Source organism: Chinchilla lanigera, unplaced genomic scaffold (genome assembly GCF_000276665.1).
Source record: "Chinchilla lanigera isolate Chin_1 unplaced genomic scaffold, ChiLan1.0 scaffold00015, whole genome shotgun sequence".
NCBI lineage: Eukaryota > Metazoa > Chordata > Mammalia > Rodentia > Chinchillidae > Chinchilla > Chinchilla lanigera.
Window position 1 is genome coordinate 9,699,565 of NW_004955416.1, and position 22,195 is coordinate 9,721,759.

Consider the following 22,195-nt stretch of genomic DNA (forward strand, 5'->3'; position numbering starts at 1 on the left):
AATCGTATAGCCTCAAACAGGCATCCAGGAAATGAAAACTTTCATCAGATCAAACATCCTTAAAAAGAAACATGAGAGGCATAATGCAGTAGCAGGGCACATGCTTTGGATGTGGAAGGAGCTGAGTTCCATCTCCAGTACCAAGAAAGAAAGAATTCAGTGGCACATAGGAAGAGAGCAAAAGACAGAAAGTAAAAAAGATGGATAACATGAATTTAAAAATCTAGAAAATGCTGGATGTGGTGGCACTGCCTATAATCTCAGCCCTCTGAAGGCTGAGGCAAGAGGATCACCAAGCGTTCAAGGGCAGCCTGGGCTACATAAGAAAATTCAAGGCCAATTTGAGCTACACTACACAGTGAGAGCCTATCTCAAAAAACAAACAAACAAAATCTAGAAAATGAGATCTGATTCAACTCAAGAAAAAAAAAACAGGAGAACCAGAGATATAGCTCAGTTGTGGGGCACTTGACTAGCATGTGCAAGGTCCTGGGTTTAATTCCTAGTACTGGAAAAAAAGAAGGAAGAAGGAAGAAGAAGGGGAGCGGGCAGAGGAGAGGAAAACGGGAGGGACGTGGAGGGGGAGGAAGAAGAAGAAAATAAATAAGGATCATACTGAAATGAATTCTAAATTACAGGGTGCCCAACATATAGACTCAAATAAAAAGTTAGTAAGTAACATTGGAGCAAAGCAGTATTTTAAAAAAAAAAAAAATCAAACTCCCTGGAAATAAAACTGTAAATCTACACATTGAAAGGAGCCATGAGTCTATGAATAACTGAAGAACTTTTTAAAAATTTTCTTGGGGTGATTAACTCCTAAATATATCTCAGTAAAACTATCAGACTTTTTTTGGCTTTTTTGAGACAGGGTCTTGCTATGTAGCTCAGCCTGGCTTTGAATTCACTATGTAACATAGGCTGGCCTTGAACTCACAGGGACTCCCTTGCCTGAGCTTCACAAGTGCTGGGATTATAGGTGTGTGCTACCCTGTGGGCAAAATTATTAGACTTTTAAGTCTTGAAAAAGATGAACACAAGAAAATTAAACTAGTATCAGACTTTTTCAGTAACAAGATAAAAAAAACAAAGCAACAACAGAGCTTTGGGTTTTCTGTTTGTCACTGGAGATTGAATCCAGGGATGCTACATCCCAGCCCTTTTATTTTATTTTGAGACAGGGTCTCATTAAGTTGCCAGAGCAATTTGCAATCCTATCTCAGCCTTCTGAATAGCTGAGATTACAGGTCTGAGTTACTGAACACAATTTTTAAAGAGAAAAAATGAAAACTAAGGATATTATTTTTAGTAGTGCTCTAAAAATATCAGAATTTAGGAAACACTGTACACATATACCCTTCCTAAAGGGTTTTAAGGATCTGTAAACTTTCTGTAAAATGACCAGATAATAAAATATTTTAAAACCGGGCATGGTGGTGCATACCTGTAATCCCAGCACTGTGGAGGCTGAGGCAGCTGTGAGTCTGAGGCTAGCCTGGGCTACATAGTGAGCTCTCATCTCCAAAAAAAAAGTCTTGGGTTTTACAGGGTACACCATTTCAAAATATTACTTTGTACTCTCTATGTTCACAAGTATCCACAGATATAACCGTTAATACATTGTGTCAACTTGAAAAGTTTAGAAGCTTAACCAAGTAACTTAGCAATTCTATATCCTAGAGTATAAAGAATATGCCCTAGGAAGGCTATTTACACTCCAGGATTTTGTAATGGCTGATTCATTGTGTCAATTTGAGAAGTTCAGAAACTTAACTAAGTCACTCAGCAGGGGGCCAGGATCCTCACTTTGTAAACATCCTGAGCCTGTGCAAGAGGAGGGCATGGAGATGGCATGAGTGCTAGGGCAGGTAGCCCGCATACAATATAAAGGAAGAAAAGAGGCTTGTCCTCCCCACCACCTTGTGCTCTTGCTGCTTTTGCTGTTTTCTGCCACCTTGAAGTATTGCCCCTGTGCTATGCCACCTTGCCTTGGAGCCAGCTGATTATGGATTTTTTAAATTTTTAAAAATTTTTTTCATTTTTTTTGTCTTTTTGAGACAGGGTCTCGCTGTGCAGTTCAAGCTGGCCTTGAGCTCACTTTGTAGCCCAGGCTGGTCTTGAACTCACAACAATCCTCCTGCCTCAGCCTCCCGAGTGCTAGGATTATAGGCATGAGCCACCACACCCAGTTTAGCTGATTATGGATTGAAACCTCCATAAACTGAGAGCTTTAAATAAACCTTTCCTCCTCTAACTTTGAGTGTCAGGTATTTTGTCTCAGCAATGACAGAAAAGTAACCAAGACAACAGATAATATATAAATTGATAGTTATGGTAAAGTTCCAATAAAACTTTATTTATGGGTACTGAACTTTTTTGGCAAGGGAGCATTAAGGAGTGGGCCTGGTGCACGTTGAGGATGTGTTCTAGTACTGAGCTGCATCCTTACACCCTGATATTTTTTTTAAGTACTATTTATTATTCTCTAGGCTACATTGTTTACTTTTGGGGGGGTACTGGGAATCAAACTCAGGACCTCGTGCTTGCCAGGCAGGTGCTTATGCCACTGAGCTATATCCCCGGCCCACCCTGATAATTTAGTTTCCTATAGTTTTTATTAATCATGTAATATTCTTGCTTTTTCTAAAAATATAAAAACCATTCTTATATTACAGACCATACAATAATAAAAGGCCAGACTGATTCACAGGCTGTAGTTGGAAACTTCAGAAAAAGGATGGATGGTGAACACTGTATACAACTAACTATACAGCCACAAGAAAAGCAGGGATACTAAGGATAGAAAAATGTAAACATATGATCTGACACACAGAAAGACTACAACCAAAGGGTGGAGAGAAAGAAGGAAAAGCAAAAGTGCCAGAAGATTAGTACTACATGGGTAACAGAAAAGAGCCAAGGGACACCATTCAAACAGACCAGATAATAAAAGGCTTAGATGAGCCAGGCAAGGTGTTGCATGCCTGTAATCCCAGCACTAAAGCAGGAGGATCACTGTGAGTTTGAGGCCAGCCTGGGCTACATATGCAAGCTAAAGGTCAGCCTACACTAAAAAAAAAAAAAGGCTAAGTAAGGGGGGAAAGGGGCATGAGCATGACAAAATTATTAACATCAAGGTAACCAAAGAACAAAACTAACAAGAAACTAAGATATATAAATGAACTTCTTTCATAGGTAGTGATGAACGCTGAAATCCTATAATTCCTAAAAATGTAGCTCTATAAAAGGCAAATATGAAGCCGGAGGATCGTTTTAAGTTCAAGACCATCCTGGGCTACAAAGTGAGCTCACTGACAGTCAGAACTGCATAGCGAGACCCTGTCTCAAAAAGACAAAAACAAATAAAAAATAAAAGGCAAATATAAACATAATCTTGGCAAAGAGGATGCCACAGAAGCAAAGCAACCAATTCAAAAGCACTGAAATATTGGCAAATTTAACAACATACAATTTTAAAATGCCAGTAAGACAAATGACAGCATAAACCAAGATAAAAGGACAGAAAACAATCTTGTAATGTCAAACAGTCATTTATCTAGCAATCCCACTCCTATGTTACCAAAGAGAAATGAAACATAGACCTACACAGACTTGTATTTAAATACAATAATAAATAATGAGAGAAAGCAGTTTTATTTAAAAGCTGAAACAGCCCAAATGTCCACCCACTGAATGAGTGAATAAACCACAGCATAGGCATACAGTGGCATATTAATCAGCAATAAAGGAAGCAAATTGCTGATTCTTGAGTGTATCTCACAGGTTTTATGCTAAGGAAGAGCAGGCAGACACAGGCAGACAACACACTACCTGATTTCATTTACACAACATTCTGAAAAAGCAAAACTACAGGGACAGAATCAGATCAGTGTCTGCCAAGTGCTGGGGAGAGGAGGAGGGGATTCACTATATAGGGAAACAGAAAACTTTTATTTTATTTTATTTATTTATTTTTTGGAGATGGGGTCTTACTCTGTAGTCCAGACTGGCCTTGAACTCACTATGTAGCCCAGGCTGACCTAAGACTCGCAACAATCCTCGTCTTACCCTCCTAAAAGAGTGCTAGGATTACGGGTGGGTGCCGCCATGCCCAGCTTCAGAAACCTTGTGTGTGTGTGTGTGTGTGTGTGTGTGTGTGTTTCTGTTTGTCGTCCGCCCCCCCTCCCGGTACCAGGAATTGAACTCACGACCTCACATTTGCCAGGCAGGCACTGTGTCACTGAGCTAAATCCCCAGACCCAGAAAACTTTTTAAATGATGTGTTTCTAGCTTGACTATGGCAGTGGTTTCATAACTGTATAGGTTTATCAAGTATATATATGTAAGTTTATCAAATCATAGATTTTATTGTATATAATTTATACCTCAATAAATGAATTAAAATGTGTTATGTACATGTACCAACTCCCCATAATGAATACAACTATTATGTACTGAAAACATGTACTAACAAAAACAAAAACTAAAAATAGTAAATAAAATATTTGCCTCAATAAATCTAATTAAAAAAAATACAAAAGCCAGACATGATACCAAATGTCTGTAATACCAGCTCCTTGGGAGGCTGAGGCAGGAGGATCACAAGTGTGAGGCCAGCCCTGACAATTTCTTGAGATCATGTCTCTAAATAATGAATAAATAAATAAAATGTAGGATGTTGCTCCATGGTAGTGATCCTCCTGGGTTTAATCTCTCTCACACACACATGCATGCATGTGCACATGCACACAAAATAAAACAAGCATATTAAGAGAAAGTATAAACCATATAACATAGCAGCAAAGAAAATACAATAGAAAAATGAGTAAGAATGAAAATAATCAGTAACCAAGATTCATTCAGATGCATGGACAAGATAAATGCAGTCTATACATACAACGGAATATCATTCAGCTTTTATTTTTTTATTTTTTTTTGTTGTTGTTTTTCTCTGGTACCGGGAACTGAACTCACGACCTTGCGCTTGCCAGGCAGGCGCTTTGCTGCTGAGCTAAATCCCCAGCCCCTCATTCAGCTTTTAAAAAGAAGGAAATTCTGATATACGCTACAGCATGGATGGACCTTGAAGACATTGTGTTAAGTCAAATAAGAAAATCACAAAATGACAAATACTACATGATTCTATTTATGTGAGGGATTTAGAGTATTCATAGCCACATAGTCATTTTATAGGAAGTAGAATAGTGACTGCCAGGAGCTGGAGGAAAGAAGGAATGAGGCCTTATTATTTAGCAAGTACAGCATTTTTGTTTTAGGAGGTGAAATAAGACATCTTATAGAGACAGATGGTGATACTAACAGCAGGTTCTGAGTATCTTCCACACTGCTAAACTGTGCTGGGAGCTGCTGGAGCTGGAAACTGGTCGCATGTGTGAGGCAGGACACAGCCAGAGTGCCTCTAGCAGTCAAGCCACCTCAGTCTGGACAAAAACATCCATCCTGGACAATTTTAGTTGTTAGGTGCTAGGCAACATTGTCTCTCATGATACTAACTTTGCAAAGATATAAATAAATGCCCCTACTATTGTAGTTCAGTCCTTTTGCCCCTCAGGTAAGAGGCCACTCCACCTGACCCCAGCTTTTGTCTCTTGTCTTTATTTTCTAAATCCCCTCGCCATTTTCTCCAGGGATCGCTGAGAGACCACCGAGTCCAACAAAACTGCACACTTAACAGTGAAAACGTTTTTGTTCTTTTTGTTTTTTTGAGACAAGGTCTTGCTCTGTAGTTCAGGTTAGATTTGAACTCACTATGGAACACAGGCTGGCCTTGAACTCCTAAAATCCTCCTGCCTCAGTCTCCCCAGCACCTGGATGTTAAATGTGAAACAGTCACAAAAACTGGAAAAATCTTTAACATTTTAAATGCACACATACTTCAACTCAGAAAATCTAATTATCTAGCTTCAGATATTCTTTAAATTTGTTTATATAAAAATGTGTTTACTCAAAACAACACTATTGATTGTGAAAAATGTAAACATTCTAGCTGTTCAGAAAAAGTTTATATAGCAATTAAATAAGCCTAAACTCATTACATGTATCAATATAGAATAATCTTCATAGTAAGTTACAAAATAGAACATATAGTATAATCTCTCCACAGTATAATCTCTCACATACACATAAACATGCCAGCCAAAAAGATCTGTCAGGCTAAACCAGGCATAGTGGCATATACCTGCAATCCCAGCACTTGGGAAGCTGAGGCAGGAGGATCACTGAAAATTCAAGGCCAGTCTGGGCAAGGTAGTGAGATCAAGGCCAGCCTGAACTACATAGTAAGACCCTGTCTCAAAACAAAACAAAGTAAAACAAAATAAAACAAAACAAAACTGCCTGTCAGGCTAGACATTGAATTTTTTATTATGGGCACATCTAGGGAGGCAAATACAACAGGATAAAAAAACAATTACGTTTCTATTCTCTTTTATTATCTGAATTTTGGAAAAGCAATTTTTAAAAAATTTTATTTATGTTTCTGTCTTTTTGAGACAGGGTCTTGCTATGCAGTTCAGGCTGGTCTTGAGCTCACTTTGGAGCCCAGGCTGGTCTCGAACTTGCAACGATCCTCCTGCTTCAGCCTCCCGAGAGTGCTGGGATTACAAGCATGCACACCCAGCCTAGCAGTTTTTAATGTATTGCCTAAGTTTGTTTGTTTTACAGTGCCAGGGATTAAAACCAGGGCCTTGTGCAGATAAAACAAGTGCTCTACCACTGAGCTATACTCCTAGCTCAATAAATAATTTTTTTCCAAATAAATAATTTTTTAAGTACTGTTATATTAAAAGCAATATGCAGCTGGGCATGGTGGCACACACCTGTAATCCCAGCAAAGTAGGAGGCTGATGCAGGAGGCTCACAAGTTTGAGCTCAGCCATGGCAACTTAGCAACTTAGAGACCTGTCTCAAAATTTAAAAAAATAAATAAATAAAAAGGGCTGGGGATACAGCTCAGTGTAAAGGCCTGGGGTTAAAATGTCAGTACCAAGGGGTCGGGGGAGACAATATATAATAATACTTTCTTATCATATAGGAGGAGCACTATATATATATATATATATATGGATAATGCTAAAATAGATGGAAACTATTTTTATAATTAAGTCTTAACCACCAGTTTTGTCTATGATTTATCTCCTCTGATCCTAACATTTAATTTCAACAAATGTTTATCAAAGGTCTCTGTGCCCTAAGTACCATGACAGACACAAGAGGTATATGTAGGACCTGAACCTGTCCTCAAGAAGTTCACAGTCAGGTGAGGATAAAAGACACATAAATAAGATTGACGCACTGGTAAGAAAGAAGATTGGTGGTGGTTTTCCCCCCTTGATTACTAATATACTTTTCACTGAAATAGTACTTAGTAAGTACAAATATATGACATTAAAGTTTGGGCCTAAAACAACAACAATAAAATCACTGTTTTCTGAAGTAAGACCTCAAGTTCTAATCAATTCCCAGTAACAATGTTTTGCAGACTAGCAAAAGACTTTAATTTCCTTCACAGCTTTGTTTTTACCATTCTAGTTTTAAGGACTAGATTAAAAATTAGTTCAGCTGGGTGTGGCGGCACATGCCTGTAACCCCTAGTACTGAGGAGAATGAGGCAGGAGGACGGCCATGAGTTTGACACCAGTTTGTGCTACGTAGGGAGTTCAAGGCCAGTCTGAACTACATAGGGACACCTGTCTCAAAACAAATAGCTGGGTGTGGTGCACACACCTGTAATCCCAGCACTAGGGAGGCTGAGGCAGGAAGATCACTGTATTGGAGGCCAGCCTAGGGCTACACAGTAAATTCAAGACCAGGGTGGACTACATAGTGAGACCCAGTCTCAAAAAACCAAACCAAACTGAACTAAACAAAACAGTCCCTAGAAGGCAAATTTCTTTCCTTGGCTGTATGAAAGAATCCTCAAAGACCCCTTCCTTAGTCTCCAAGCTGTGCTTCAAACGATTTTTTTCTTTTTCAACAAAATGTAAAAGGCAATGAGTAAAACATAAAAACCAGTTGTTAGAATGATTTAACTAGCTTTATAGTTAAGTTTTAAAGGTTAGTGGGGTCTGTTTTCTTCTCCACGTATGTTTTAACTGGCTTTGGAAGATGTTCAATCAAACAGCATCATCATAATCACTCTCAAGGTTATAAAAAGGCCTGATTCTGAGAATCAACTTTCAAGACACCAGAAGACCTTAGTTAGGTGAATTCAGCCAAAATTTTCTCCTATTTGATTCAATTATTATTCTGATTTCTGGTTCTTAGAATTAAATCTACTCATCAAATTAAAGAGCTTGGTCCCATCTGCAAGGACAATGAAAAAAAATATGAAGCAAAAGATACACTGCAAAACAAAGGCTCAAAAAGAAAAAACAACCCTTTTTTTGAGGCAGAGTCTCACTATGTAATGCAGGCTGGCCTTGAGCTCAGTATGTAGCCTAGGATGGCCTCAAATTCACAGTAATCCTCCTACTTTAGCCTCCTGAGTGCTGGGATTACAGGCATGGGCCACCGTGCCTGGCAAAGACTCAAAATTTTGTCTCCTTGCTGTTCTCAAAAGTTGTTTTAGAACTATTGTGTTTGCCTTGGTCTTTGTTCACATAGTATCTGATCTAGAGTCTCACCATAACCCTACTTTTTCCCCCTCCTTGGAACAATACATACCCTTATTTCTCCCAATTTTGCTTTCATTATCTTGGAGATAGGGTCTTGCTATATAATGTAGGCTGGCCTGAAACTCCCTATATATCCCAGGCTGGCCTTAAAGTCACAATTCTCCCACTTCCACCTCCCAAGAACTTGGATTACAGGTGTGTACTACCATACCTGACACTTCCAATTTTTAAAAAGTATACCTTTTTTTAATGGAGTGCTTTATTATACAAAAAATATATACAATATAGAGTCAAGTATACTATTTTGAGATAAGGTCTCAATAAATAGCCTAGGGTGGGATTCAAACTTGTGATTCTCCTGCCTCAGCCTCCCAAAGTGCTAAGATTATAGGCATGTGTCACCACACCCAGATCATGATTTTGTGTTTTTATGGGAGAATAATATTGTGTGTGTGTGTGTGTGTGTGTGTGTGTGTATGTGTGTTTGTGTATCAATCACTCTTTTGTGGTTTGGGTTTGTCTGGGTTTTTTGGCAGTACTGGAGATTGAATCCAGAGCTTTTGCACTGAGCTACATTCTCAGCTTTTTTTTTTTTTGTTCATTTTGAGACAGGGTCTTGCCAAGTGGTATAGGCTGGGCTCAAACTTGATATCCTGGGCTGCGGATACAGCTCAGTGGCACAGCATCTGCCTGGCAAGCGCAAGGTTCTGAGTTTGATTCCCAATACCAAAAACAAAAACATACTTGCGATCCTCCACCCTCAGCCTCTCCAAGTATTAATATTACAGGCATGTATCATTATTTTCTTTATACATTTATCTGTTGGTGGGCAACTACACTGATTCTCTATCTTGACTATTGTGAACTAGGCTACAAAAACATGGTTATACAGTATCTCTATCCCACAGTATGCTGACTTTAATTCCTTTGGAAATACAGAAAAGAGTGGTATAGCTGGATCAGATGATACAGCAGTTCTATTTTTAGTTTTTTGATATAGCTATTCTTTAAACTATCTGTATGCTTTATACATACTTTTATATAAAGTGGTAGGTCTCACCAAAAAGTTGTAAAGGGCTACCTCTTGAAGTAGTAGATGTCCTATCACATAGTATATTTAAGAGAGGTTAAAGGCCCACATACCAGTTGAGTTTAGCAGGAATTTAAGTACTGGTCAAGAATTTGGACTAGAAGGTCATCAGGTTCTTGCTAATCCATAGATGTTATGGATCTGTTTTCATACCTTGTAACGATGATTTTTATGAACACTATTCTGGAAGCAGTCCATACAGAGTACACATGTTGGATCAATTGCACAGTCCCTGGAAAAGATTGACAATTAGATTGCAAAATTTAGAAGACTCCTATTGATGCTTAAGGTATGACTATCATGTGAAGGAGTTTCCTGTATGGCACACAAACTAAAAATGAAAATGCTTCAAAAACTGGATTTCAAAAATCTTTTGAGCAAACACAACACTGTTAACATCATTTTAGCCTTATCTGAAAATATAAGTGTGCACGTTTGGTTTCATTTCTTAAATTATCCTCGGAACTTTGAGCCTGCACCTTGGCATTGAACTATTAAGTTCCAACTCAATATTCTGTGAAAAATGATTAGTGGCGCTCCATTATCTGCCACCAGCTCACTTTGTTACATTTATAAATACAGTTTATAAACACTGATTACACATTGTTAAATGAAGTTTGGATAAAAACAAAATTGATTGGAATGCAAGAACCATGAAGAATGCGATTTTTACTTTATACATTGATATGTCCCAAGTACCTAAAACAGGGCCTGGAACAATTTTTTTTTTAAAATCTTTTTGAGACAGGGTTTTACTATGCAGCTCAGGCTGGCTTTGAACTCCCTTTGTAGCCCAGGCTGGCCTCTAACTGGCAGCAATCCTCCTGTCTCAGCCTCCCAGAGTGCTGGGATTACAGGTACGCACCACCACACCTAGCATACTATACAATGTTTACTAAATGAATGAAATTCAATCTCTCACCTAATAACAACTTTTAAAATGTAGTACTTGATACTTTTAGGGAATCATTAAGAATATAAATTAGTACAGGTGTTGAATTTATTTTTAAAAATATTTAAAAGAGTTGTGTAGATGAAATTAGGAAGTTTGAGAAATGACTTTTAGGGTTGGAGTGAAGCAAAGTAAAGTGCTTACCTAATATAAATGAAATCCTGGGTTTGATCTCCAGCAACACACACATACTCCCTAAACACACACACACACACACACACACACACACACACACACACACACACACTCTTTATTTTATTTTTTTTTTTGTCTTTTTGAGACAGGGTCTCACTCTGCAGTTCAGGCTGGCCTTGAGCTCCCTTTGTAGCCCAGGCTGGTCTCAAATTTGCAGTGATCCTCCTGCCTCAGCCTCCTGAGTGCTGGGATTACAGGCATGTGCCACCACGCCTGGCTGTTTTGTTTTTTTTTTTTTTTTACCCAGAATCGAACTCAGGACCTTGCACTTGCCAGGCAAGACACACACACATTTTAAAAGGCTAAAGGGATATAAAGGTTGCCTAATAATATTCTTTAAAACACGTACAATCTATTGACCTTTTGGAGCAGGACTTCTCCCCCTTAGCAAACTGACATTTTCAGTGGACCAGATAATTATTTGTTGCGGGTAGAGAGATCGGTCCTGTGCACTGCAGGATGGTCAGCAGCAAACCTGGCCTCTACCCATTAGATGCCAGCATCAATCCCTGGTTGTAACAATGTCTCCATGAAATTTTTGGAGACATAAGTTCTACAACTGTCTATAGTGCTTTAGTTGAAACTGACTGGGGTTTAGTTAGAGGTATGTAAGATAAATGAAGCTACACATGTAAGATAAAATGCAAGGTAGAAAATAGGACACCAAATACAAAAGTTAATTTTTTTTCCTGAGAAAAGAGCAGGATGATGATAGTTTTAAAAAGTATTAACAATATATATTACCAGTCAACTCTAAAATCAGAGGGAAGCAAAGACAATAAAGACAATTTTCATAAAGTCTAAAAATTGATACTCCTAAAGTACCCCGAATATAGAAGGAAAAGGAAAAGTGTTGCTAAGCTCTAAATGGCAACAATTTCAGGCAGCAGTAGGGAGTAAAAAAAAACTTCCTTGATTTACCATGATGTTTAAGGCAATTGCTCTTACATCAAACAAAGAGCCTAAAGATGTTTCTAATTTCCCTACCATTGGCTTCTTCTATTCAACTGAATTCTAATTGTTCCCAAAGGTGCACAATCCTTCACCCACAACTATGAAATCCAAAAAATCCTGAAAAGTTTTAGTTATTTTACAGGCTTGCACCAAACCTCAGTTAGTTATTTAAAGAAGAATAAGATGAAGAGGAGGAGGAAGAAGAGGAGGAGGAGGCAGCATGACGTAACTACAGACTTTATTCACACCACTTGCTGTGAACGTTTGGCTTCATCATAGAAATCTTGCTGTTTGATAACAGGACCCTCCCTTGACTCTGTTGGGGAAGTATTCAGAATTTTGAAATACACCTGGCCCCAGAACAGGAAGAAAAAAGTGAGAGAACTGTTTAACTAGAAGTCACATATTCAAAAATAAGCTGTAGGAGCAAAACCAGATTTCAAGTATAAAAGGAAGTTAACTAAATAGGTAGTAAATATAGTATAAGTAATAATAATCCAAAAAATCATAGACTAGGTATGAAGTACCAAGTTTATCATTATAACCAGTCCTGTAAATCTCCAATTCTTACCTACAAGAATATGTTGTCTCTCCACTTTTGAAAACCTTCCCACAGAGTTGAAAAGCTCCACTCTGTTTCAGTTTCTCTAATGAAATATCTGGATCTTCTCCGAATAAGTACCATTCCAATGGAGTAAATATTGATAACTGTACACTCTCCTCTTGCTTTTCCAAGTCCGGATCCATTTCAGCAAAATAAATTTCTGGCACCAACTGTGCCAAATGATGCAAGAAAGCAGTATAAAAATCAATTTGTTGATCCCACCACTGAAAGAAAAGACAACAATAGATTATCTTTACAGTCTAGGGATACAAATAAAGGATAATTCTGTATTTTCAAGGTGATTTACAATATATTTTGTCCTTCACAATATATTTTGTTCTTTACCAATACAAAATGCAGATGGAGAATTAAATAAAATTAACCTTGGAAATAAGCAGTTGTCCATATATAATAAACATCTGGAAACAAAGAACAATTATCTGTAGAGAGAAGAAAAAAAAAAAACTACCCTTCCCTCTGGAATGGCTATTCTTTTTTTTTTTTTTAAATTATTAGTATATGTGACACACAAGGAATAGCCATTCTTGGTAGGAGGATGACTTTATTATCAGTCACAGGCATTCCCTATTTCTTAGTTTAAGTGTTTTAGGGAACATAGTACTTAGTAACAGGTCAAAATGCATGCAAGCCAGAGTTCTGTAAACACAAAGAGCACCCACCATAAAAAACAAAAAACAAACAAATAAACAGAAAGCATCCTACCACTGGCTTCTTTTATAATCCTACCAAATTGCCTAGGATTATAGGCATGTGGTACATTCCTATAATCCTAGCATTCAGGAGGCTGAAGCGGAGGATCACAGGAGTTCAGGTCAGCCTGGGCTACATACATACTGAGTTCAAGGCCAGCCTGGACTACATAGAGAGACCCTTCTCAAAAAGAAAAGAAAAGAAAAGGATAAATTGAACCTCATCAAAAGTAAAATCTGCTCTTCCAAAGAAACAAAGATGGTTTATCTGCACATGAAAACATTCTGTTCAGTGTCATTGTCACTAGGGGAATGAAAATTAAAATGACAATGAGATATTTCAACACACTCTATTGGAGTGGTTAAAATTAAAATCTGACAATATCAAATACCAATAATGGAGCATAAAAATTAAGGAAGAACAGATAGAGACTCAGAAATGGAAAGGGAACTTTACAAAAGAGTTCAACAGCTTCTCATCATACACTAATCATATGACCCAGCAATCAAACTACTAGGTATAACTAACTAAACATCCCCAGCCAGCTTCCTTGCTTTTAAGAAATTCATTCCAGCCAGGCTTGGTAGTGCATTCCTGTAATCCTAGCATTCTGTGAGGCTGAGGGAGGAGAATCACAAGTCCAAACCCAACCTGGGCTATGTAGTGACTAGAGACATCTTGTCTCAAAATAAAAATTTTTTTTGGTTTTTCTCCGGTACCGGGAACCGAACTCACAACCTTGCGCTTGCCAGGCAGGCGCTTTTGCCGCTGAGCTAAATCCCCAGCCCCCAAAATTTTTTAAAAGTATAGGGATGCGTAGATCAGTGTGAACACCTTGGATTCAATTCCCCAGTGTCACCAAAAAGAGGGAGGAGATAGATATTCACCCGATATGACTGTTGTACACGACTAATCTTATGAGTCTTTGGATTTCTGAAACCCACGATTACACGTTCAATAGATATCTAATGAATTTATCATTTAAAAAAAACTACTGAGTATTTACCAAAGAAATGAAACTTGTGTTCATACAAAAACTTCTACACAAATGTTATAGCAGATTTCTTCATAATCATCAGAAATCAGAAACAATCTGTCCTTCAAGTAGTGAATTAATAAACAGTGATACATTCAACTACTCAACAATACATAAATGGAATGAACTATTAATACACACAACATCATGGATAACTTCAAAATGCATCATGGTGGAAAAAGTCATACTCAAAGAGCTCTGTTCTGACCCATAGCATCTTGGACCATTGAGAGTATCTATTTCAACTAGGCAAAGCCATCTCTGTTTATTCCAAACTCCTAACTCACATGGGAAGTGGGTTTAATAGCCAATATATGCTGATTTCAAAAACACTGCCATTCTGCTCTTATCAATCAAACAAGACAGCTTTCCAGATATCAAGCAATTCTTGGTATAAACAGACATTTGGAAAATACTCACTGGTAATTTGGACCTAAATTTTAGGTCTAATGACACAAAATTAGCCAACGAGCCACACACATCATTAGTGGGTTCAAGTGAACAAAGTTGGAGGAAACTGGGCTGAGATTCAGCTATTTACTTATCAACCCAACATTGTCAATTAGTTGCAGTTAACATTCCTCTAATGCAATCTACACTGTTTATGAACTGGCTCTTTGATTTTATTAGCATTGCATGTTTGCCTCATAGTTATGTAAAAACTATAGGGCATTTATGTTATATTTTGTTACTTGTATACTTTCAAGTTTGTAGAGTAATAACTATAACTTATTTAAAATTTATAAAAGGCAGCCAGGCACATGCCTACAATCCCAGCACTAGAGGCTAAAGCAGGAAGATCATTTCGAGTTTGAGATCACCCTGGGATATATAGTAAGACCCTGTCTTCAAAAAAAGGGGCAGGGCTATGTATAACTCCATCTATGCAACATTCTGGCAAAGGTAAGTCTACACTAAAACAATAAAGCATAACACACTGGTTGCCAGAAATTGAATGTGGGGGAGGGGTTGACTATAAAGAGGCAGCGATGGGATGTTTAAGGGCAATAGAACTGCTCTCTATTTGTATTGTAGCAGCCTCAAAACTATTTGCATGTCAAATCCCACAAAACTGTAAAACAAACATGATGCTGAGTGCTTGCCTAGCATGTCTGAGTCCCTGGGTTTAATCTCCATCACAGAAAAAGAGAAAAAAAGTGGTGAATTCACATGAATTTAAAAATGAATAAAAAGGACATACTTTAAAAATATGAAAGCTACAACCTAGGCGCAGCAGGGCACACCTATAATCCCAGCACTCGGGAGGCTGAGGTAGGAGGATCCTTGCAAGTTCGAGGCCAGCCTGGGCTACAAAGTGAGCTCAAGGCCAGCCTGAACTGCATAGCAAGAGACCCTGTCAAAAAGACAAAAAATAGCCAGGCATGGTGGCGCATGCCTGTAATCCCAGCGAACTCAGGAGGCTGAGGCCGGAGAATTGTTTTGAGTTTGAGACCAGCCTGGGCTACAAAGTGAGCTCAATGCTAGCCTGAACTGCAAAGCGAGATCCTGTCTCAAAAAGACAAAAAAAGGACAAAAAATAAACAAATAAATAAATAATAAAAGTGAGGCATGGTGGTACATGCCTCTAATCCCAGTACTCAGGGGGCCGATGCAGGACTGCAGTGAGTTGGAGGCCAGCCTGAGCTACATAAGTGAGTTCAAGGCCAGCCTGAATTACATAGTGAAATTCTGCTGCAATAAATAAATAAACAATAAAATATGAAAGAGAGGCATAGATTTTGAGAAAATATTTCCAATAGTACTATGTTGAATGCTTTCCCTCAAAGACTAGGAACACAGCAAGGATATCTGTTTTCTCTTCCCCCATTCAAATTGTAATGGATGTCCTAGCTAGGCTAATAAGACACTCCATCAATCAACTGATCAGTGCGTAATCTAGACACTGGAAAGGGATAATAGTAAAACTTTCTAAGATGACATGATTATCTTCACAGAAAATGTCCTCCTAAGAAATCAAATGCACACACTAATTATATGTGAATTTGGCAAGCTCATCAGATATAAGATCAATATACAAAACCCAACTATATTTTGGTATATACTAACATAAAACTGAAAAACCAGTTGTGATGGCAGAAGACTACAATCCCAGCATTTGAGAGGCTGAGGCGGGGGGATCACTGAGAGTTGAAGGCCAGCCTGGGCTGCAGACTTAGTGAGTTCAAGGCTAGCTGAAGTACATAAAGAGACCTTTCTCCAAAAACAAAACAAAAATGGAAAAGCAAGGAATTTTGGAGCATATTTACAGTAGTATATATTTTAACAAAAGATGTGTAAGACTTCACTGAAAACTACAAAATGTTGAAATTCCTAAAATATCTAAATAGATATACCATGTTCACTGGTTATATGATTGAATATTGTTAAAATGTCCATACTTCCAAAATTGATCTAGTAATTCCACACAATACCAGCAAGCTTATTCTAGAAACTGGCAAACATATTAAAATAAATATGGAATTGTTTCTCGGTCCTTTGGCTAAGATCAAGTGTAGAATAAATATGGAAATTCAGAGTATCTAGGAGAGACTTATGCTACCTCGTTTCAGGACCTACTGTACAGCTATATGGTGTGGCATTAGCAATATGATAGACACAAATATCGGAATAGGAAAGTGACCAAAGTCAATCTGCATATGTACAATGAAATAATTTTTGAGAAGTCACCTACACAATTCAAATTAGAAAAGATAGTCTTTTCAAAAAACGGTGCAGAAGCAATCAGGCATCTTTTTTTTTAGCCAGGAATCAAACTCAAGACCTCGTGCTTGCCAGGCATGCACTGCACCGCTGAGCTATATCCCTGGCCTTTGACATCTTTATTAAAAAAATGAACTTATTTCATATCGTACACAAAAATTAATCTTAAGTTGACTACAGACTTACATAGGCAAAACTACAGAACTTTTTGTTTTTCATTTTTTTTTTTTTTTTTTTGAGGCAGGATTGAATCTTGAACTCCATAGGCTAGCCTCCAACTCAAGACCCTGCTGCTTCAGCCTCCCAAAATCTGGGATTACAGGTGTACACCACTGCAACTGGTCTATAAAACAAATCCTTGGGGCAGGCTATGGACTCGATTGGATTGGACTGGACCAGACCAGACAAATGAGATAATACACACATTTAAAATGATGTCAAATAGTATCAAATTATCTCCCTTAAGATGCTTTTTTTTTTTTTGAGACAGGGTCTCATATGTAGCCCAGGCTGGCCTCAAACTCAGGATGATCCTCCTGTCTCAGCCTCATGAGTGCTGGGATCCTTAAGATACTTACGAATTTCAAAAGGAAAGACAGCAGTTTGTTTGTTTGTTTGTTTATTGTCTTTGAGGCAGAATCTCAGTATGCAGTTCAGGCTGGCCTCAAACTCACAGTGATCTTCCTGACAGGTATGCCCCACCACACCTGGCTAAAGACAGTAATTTTAACGTAGAGAAATCTACTTTAAATTTAACTAATTGAGTAAGGAAAATATCACCAGTAAAAAAAATTGCTATCAAAAATCTCTTGATAATGTTTGCATTTAGGACACTGCACAATTTTTCTGTTATTCTTGCCAAAAATGTTTAATCTCATTCTAATCATGAGAAAACATCAAGCAAATCCAAACTAAGGAATAATCTACAAAATAACCACTCAGAATGCTTTAAAAGTATAAAGGTCATGAGAAACAAGGAAAGATCAAGACACTGTTACAGACTGGAGGAAATGAGAGAAAACTAAATGTACCCTGGATATGATTCTGGAACAGAAATAAGGACATTTAGAGAAAAATGGCAAAAGTCAGATGAGGTCTGTAGTTTCACTAGTAATAATAATTTCCTGTTCTTGACAATTGTACTATGGTTATGCAGGATGCTAACGTTATAGGAGATAGGACAAGAGATGTACTACTGTACCATTCTCTTTGCAGCTTTTAAGTCTAAAAACCCAAAATAAAAAATTTTAAAAAAGAAATGTGGGAAACATATATTTACTACTATAAACAAACATTAATAAAATACAGTACAGCGAATTAGGCTACAAACCAATATGTACAGCTTACTTTTATTAAATACTATACACACATATTTATGTATACATATACACACAGAGATAAATCAGGAGTACTATATTACAAATTGTTAAGATGGGTGGGTGGTGGAATTTTAGCATATTTTCATTAAATTTGTCTGTCTGCTTACTTAATGAGAAATACCATTACAGCGATTCTACATTTTAGAGGTATTTCTTATCTACTTTTTGGGAACTAAGTCTTTACAATGAGTTACATCCTTAGCCCTTTTCCTTTTTTTTTTGGAGGTAGTGTCTCACTAAAATTGATAAATTGCTCCACGTGGGCTCAAACCTGAAATTCTCTTGCCTCAGTCTCCTAGTGTGCCAGGATTATAGACATACAGCACTGCACCCATCTAGAGGTAATTTTGTAATTTTATTTATTTTTATATGTAGTTGAGGCTGGCCTTGAAATCACAGCAATATTCCTCCCCTTCCAAATTCTGAGATTACAGGCATGTACCCCCACACCCAGCTCACCTTTGTAATTTTAAAAGTAAAAATATCAGAACTGGGATATAGCCCAGCCACACAAGCACCTGCCTGGCAAGTGCAAGGTCCTGAGTTTGATTCCTGGTACCAAAAAAAACAAAAATTAAATTAAAAATATCTTTACTGGCCCAGTACGGTGGCACTCATCTACAATCCCAGCAACTTGGAAGGTTGAGGCAGGAATAACAAGTTCAAGACCAGCCTGGACAACTTAATGATTCAGTGGAGACTCTGTCTTAAAAAAATTTAAAAAGGGGCTAAGGATGTAGCTCAGTATGAAGGCCCTGGCTTCAATCCTCAGTATCCCCCTCCACACACACAATTTATACTAAAGTATTTCCTAAGAACTATACTTCCCAGTGTTCTAACCCTAACTTTTCTAGGGTACTTATAGAACAACAATTTGTTCTTCCACATATAGCTCAGTGACACAAGTGCATGCCTGGCAAGCGCAAGGTCTGGTGTTCAATTCCTGGTACCAAAAAAAAAAAAAAAAAAAAAAAATTTATATCTATCTATCTACCTATATCACATACTTGGTAACAGCTACAACAAATAATATCTAGTGTTCTATGCTACCCAAGGTTCTTTTCCTCAAACAGATCTAAATGAAACACTACTTGATTACAGAAGTCATGTTACTATTCCTTTCAAGCTCTCTTTAAGAGTAGGAGAAACTTGAGAGTCAGCAGAGATTTAAGGGATCTTCCACACAAGCTTCTTATTTTATAGATTTCCCAAGTCACAGAAAAATAATCTGATTTTTGTTGAAGATTGCTAAATAATCAACTAGTTAATATTAGCATCATAAATAGAACTGGGGCCTGGGATGTAGGTCAGTAGCAGAGGCCTTGCTTAGGATGCATGAGGCACTGCGCTTGATCACCAACGTTTGGAAAGAAAAAAACAAACAAAAAAACCCTAGATATTCTAACTTCTAGAGTTCAGTGCACATTCTACTAAGCCACGTAAAAATATACAGGTATTTCATGTTTACCCTTATTGGATCATTCAGTTTCACACTGGCAGTAGAACAAAACAATAAAGCTTTGCTTTCTCAAACTTTTCCTCCAAATGAAGTCTCTTAGCTAAAAACTGCCCAACATTCTTGAATTGAGTACTGCTAAATACTCTTATTCTGTATCTCTGTCATTATGTGACTTAGAATAAAGAATTGATATTTTACAACATTTCTCTATATTACTAGTTGTTTTGGGCAGGACGTGTGGGTGCCAATGCATTTGTTTCTTGAGACACAGTCTACCTATGCAGTTCAGGCTGGCTTTGAACTCACTATGTAGCCCAGACTGGCCTTGAATTCACACTGATCCTGCTGCCCCAGCCTCCCAAGTACTGGGATTACAGCGTGTGCCACCTCACCTGGCTGGGTGCCAATTCCTTAAGTGGCCTCTCTTATCTCTTCAAGGCCCAGCTCTAGGCCAGCTGTATTCAAACACTTCACTGATAAACCCAAGAAAGTTTCTCCTCCTGTTAACTCTAATACAGCACTTACTAAAAGAGTCACTAATTTTATACTCATACCATTGCCTGTATCTTTGTTTACCTTTAAATGTCTACATATAGCTTCCAACTACACTGGAAGCTCCCTGAGGAAGAGAACTTTGCCTTTCCAATTCCCATATTCCCAAGGCTTAACAGAAATACACAACAACAGTTCTGAGTAATCACTAAATGGTACAAGCTTCTTGCCAGAAGGAATGAAAGCCTTCTACAACTGACATGAAAGCATTCTATAACTTCATTTATAGAATTCTTATAGGATATATAGTGCCATTTTAGTCTCATAAAATATCTATCTGTTAGTGTAACAACTATGAGAAAAACATTTTCAGCTAAAATTTGTCTTCATTTTTTCAGGTAAGAAAAACTACACAATATAGAGCTGGAGACACAGCTCAGTAGACTGCTTGCATACTACTCAAGATGCCCTGTTTCAAATCCCCAATACCAAAACAAAACCAAAAACAAAACAAACAATATTTTATTGGGTGAATAAATACAGTATTATTCAGGAATTGATGACTGTCATAGTTTTGACCTCCCCCTTTAATTGTTCTAGTGTTTTCCTTTAGTTGAGACAGGAATATAATTAAGGATTGCAAACTTCAATGTCTAGACCAAAACATTTTTTCCTTCTGTAAAAACAGTTCTCACAATAAATTCCCAAACATTCCAAACATGTTCCTCATCCCCATGGAGACTAACAAATATGTCCACAATTCTGACCTACTCAGATATGGATGCCTGTTTGTGAACATTATCCTGAAAAAGGAAGTTACAGAAGGTTTCTTTTGTTCAATCCACAAATTATCCACCCATACAATAACTGCTAAATATCTATGGAGCCTTCAGAGGTCCTATGACTCTTCTTTTAATTCATCCAAAATGGTAACAAAATCTGGAGTCTGAATTTCTTTTTCCCCAGTATTAGGCATTAAATTCAGGATCCTACACTGAACTGTATTTTCAGCCCTTCTATTTATTTTTTAATTTTAGGACAGCCTTTTGCTAAGCTGCCCAGGCTGATCTTGAACTCATGAACCTCCTACCTCAGCCTCCCAATTCCAAGCCGCTGGAATTACAGGCATTCACCACTCTGCCCAGCTGGAATTATTAACAGGCAGTATTTTGTTACTAATTACATGTCTCTAGGCATCATAAAATCTTTCATTATACAAAGTTTTCTTGTATTACTATTTAACAAACAACATAAAAACAAAAAATATGTTCTAGTATTATTTATAACACATTTAATAGTTATCTAAGACTACCTGAACACTTCTTCCATGGAAAATTCCACATTTAGAGTATGATCAACATAAAATCTACGTTCTTTTAATTTTTATCCTAGGCTAGAAGGTTACCATGGTAACACATTCATGTAATCCCAACTATGTAAGAGGCTGAGATGGAAGCACGAGCTCCAGGCCAGCCTGGGCAACACAGTAGACACTGCTTCAAAATAAAAAACATACTAATTAACTGAAAATTTCTAAGGGGCTTGGGGATTTAGCTCAGTGGCGCAGCACCTGTCTGGCAGGCAAGTGTGAGGTCCTGAGTTCAACTCCTGGTACCCCCCACCAAAAAAAGAAAAATTCTAGGCTTCCTGGAATAATTCATGACAGTTTACTCTGCTTTTCATCTAATAGCCTTCTAAATAAATGAAGATAACTACTATGTCTCTTATTCATCTCTTCATCTGAGGGTTAAACTTGAATGAAGAGATTAAAGAAATTTGGCCATCACTAGCAAAATGGTATCCACACCACTCGCCCTGTTGATTCACTTCTATGTAACATGCATAGTATGCCTCTGTACAGAGGAGTGGGATTATTAAATACCTTCCTTGTCCTGAGCACTAACCCGACTTACAAGATCTGGGATCTTAGATCAACCACACAAGAGCTCTTTGCACAAATTAATCT

The 22,195-nt window shown here is 37.7% G+C and overlaps 1 protein-coding gene across 4 annotated transcripts in view; it reads right to left on the reverse strand.

Annotated features, from left to right (window-relative positions):
- Positions 1-22,195, reverse strand: part of Ubr1 (ubiquitin protein ligase E3 component n-recognin 1) — a 159,924-nt gene that overhangs the window by 127,937 nt on the left and 9,792 nt on the right. For all 4 annotated transcript variants that reach the window (XM_013512443.1, XM_005381366.2, XM_013512444.1 and 1 more), the window contains exons 2-3: positions 12,399-12,655; positions 9,880-9,958 (exon numbers count right to left, since the gene is read on the reverse strand). In XM_013512443.1, the coding sequence (XP_013367897.1) occupies positions 9,880-9,958; positions 12,399-12,655 (336 nt within the window). The remainder of the gene's footprint in view (positions 1-9,879; positions 9,959-12,398; positions 12,656-22,195) is intronic.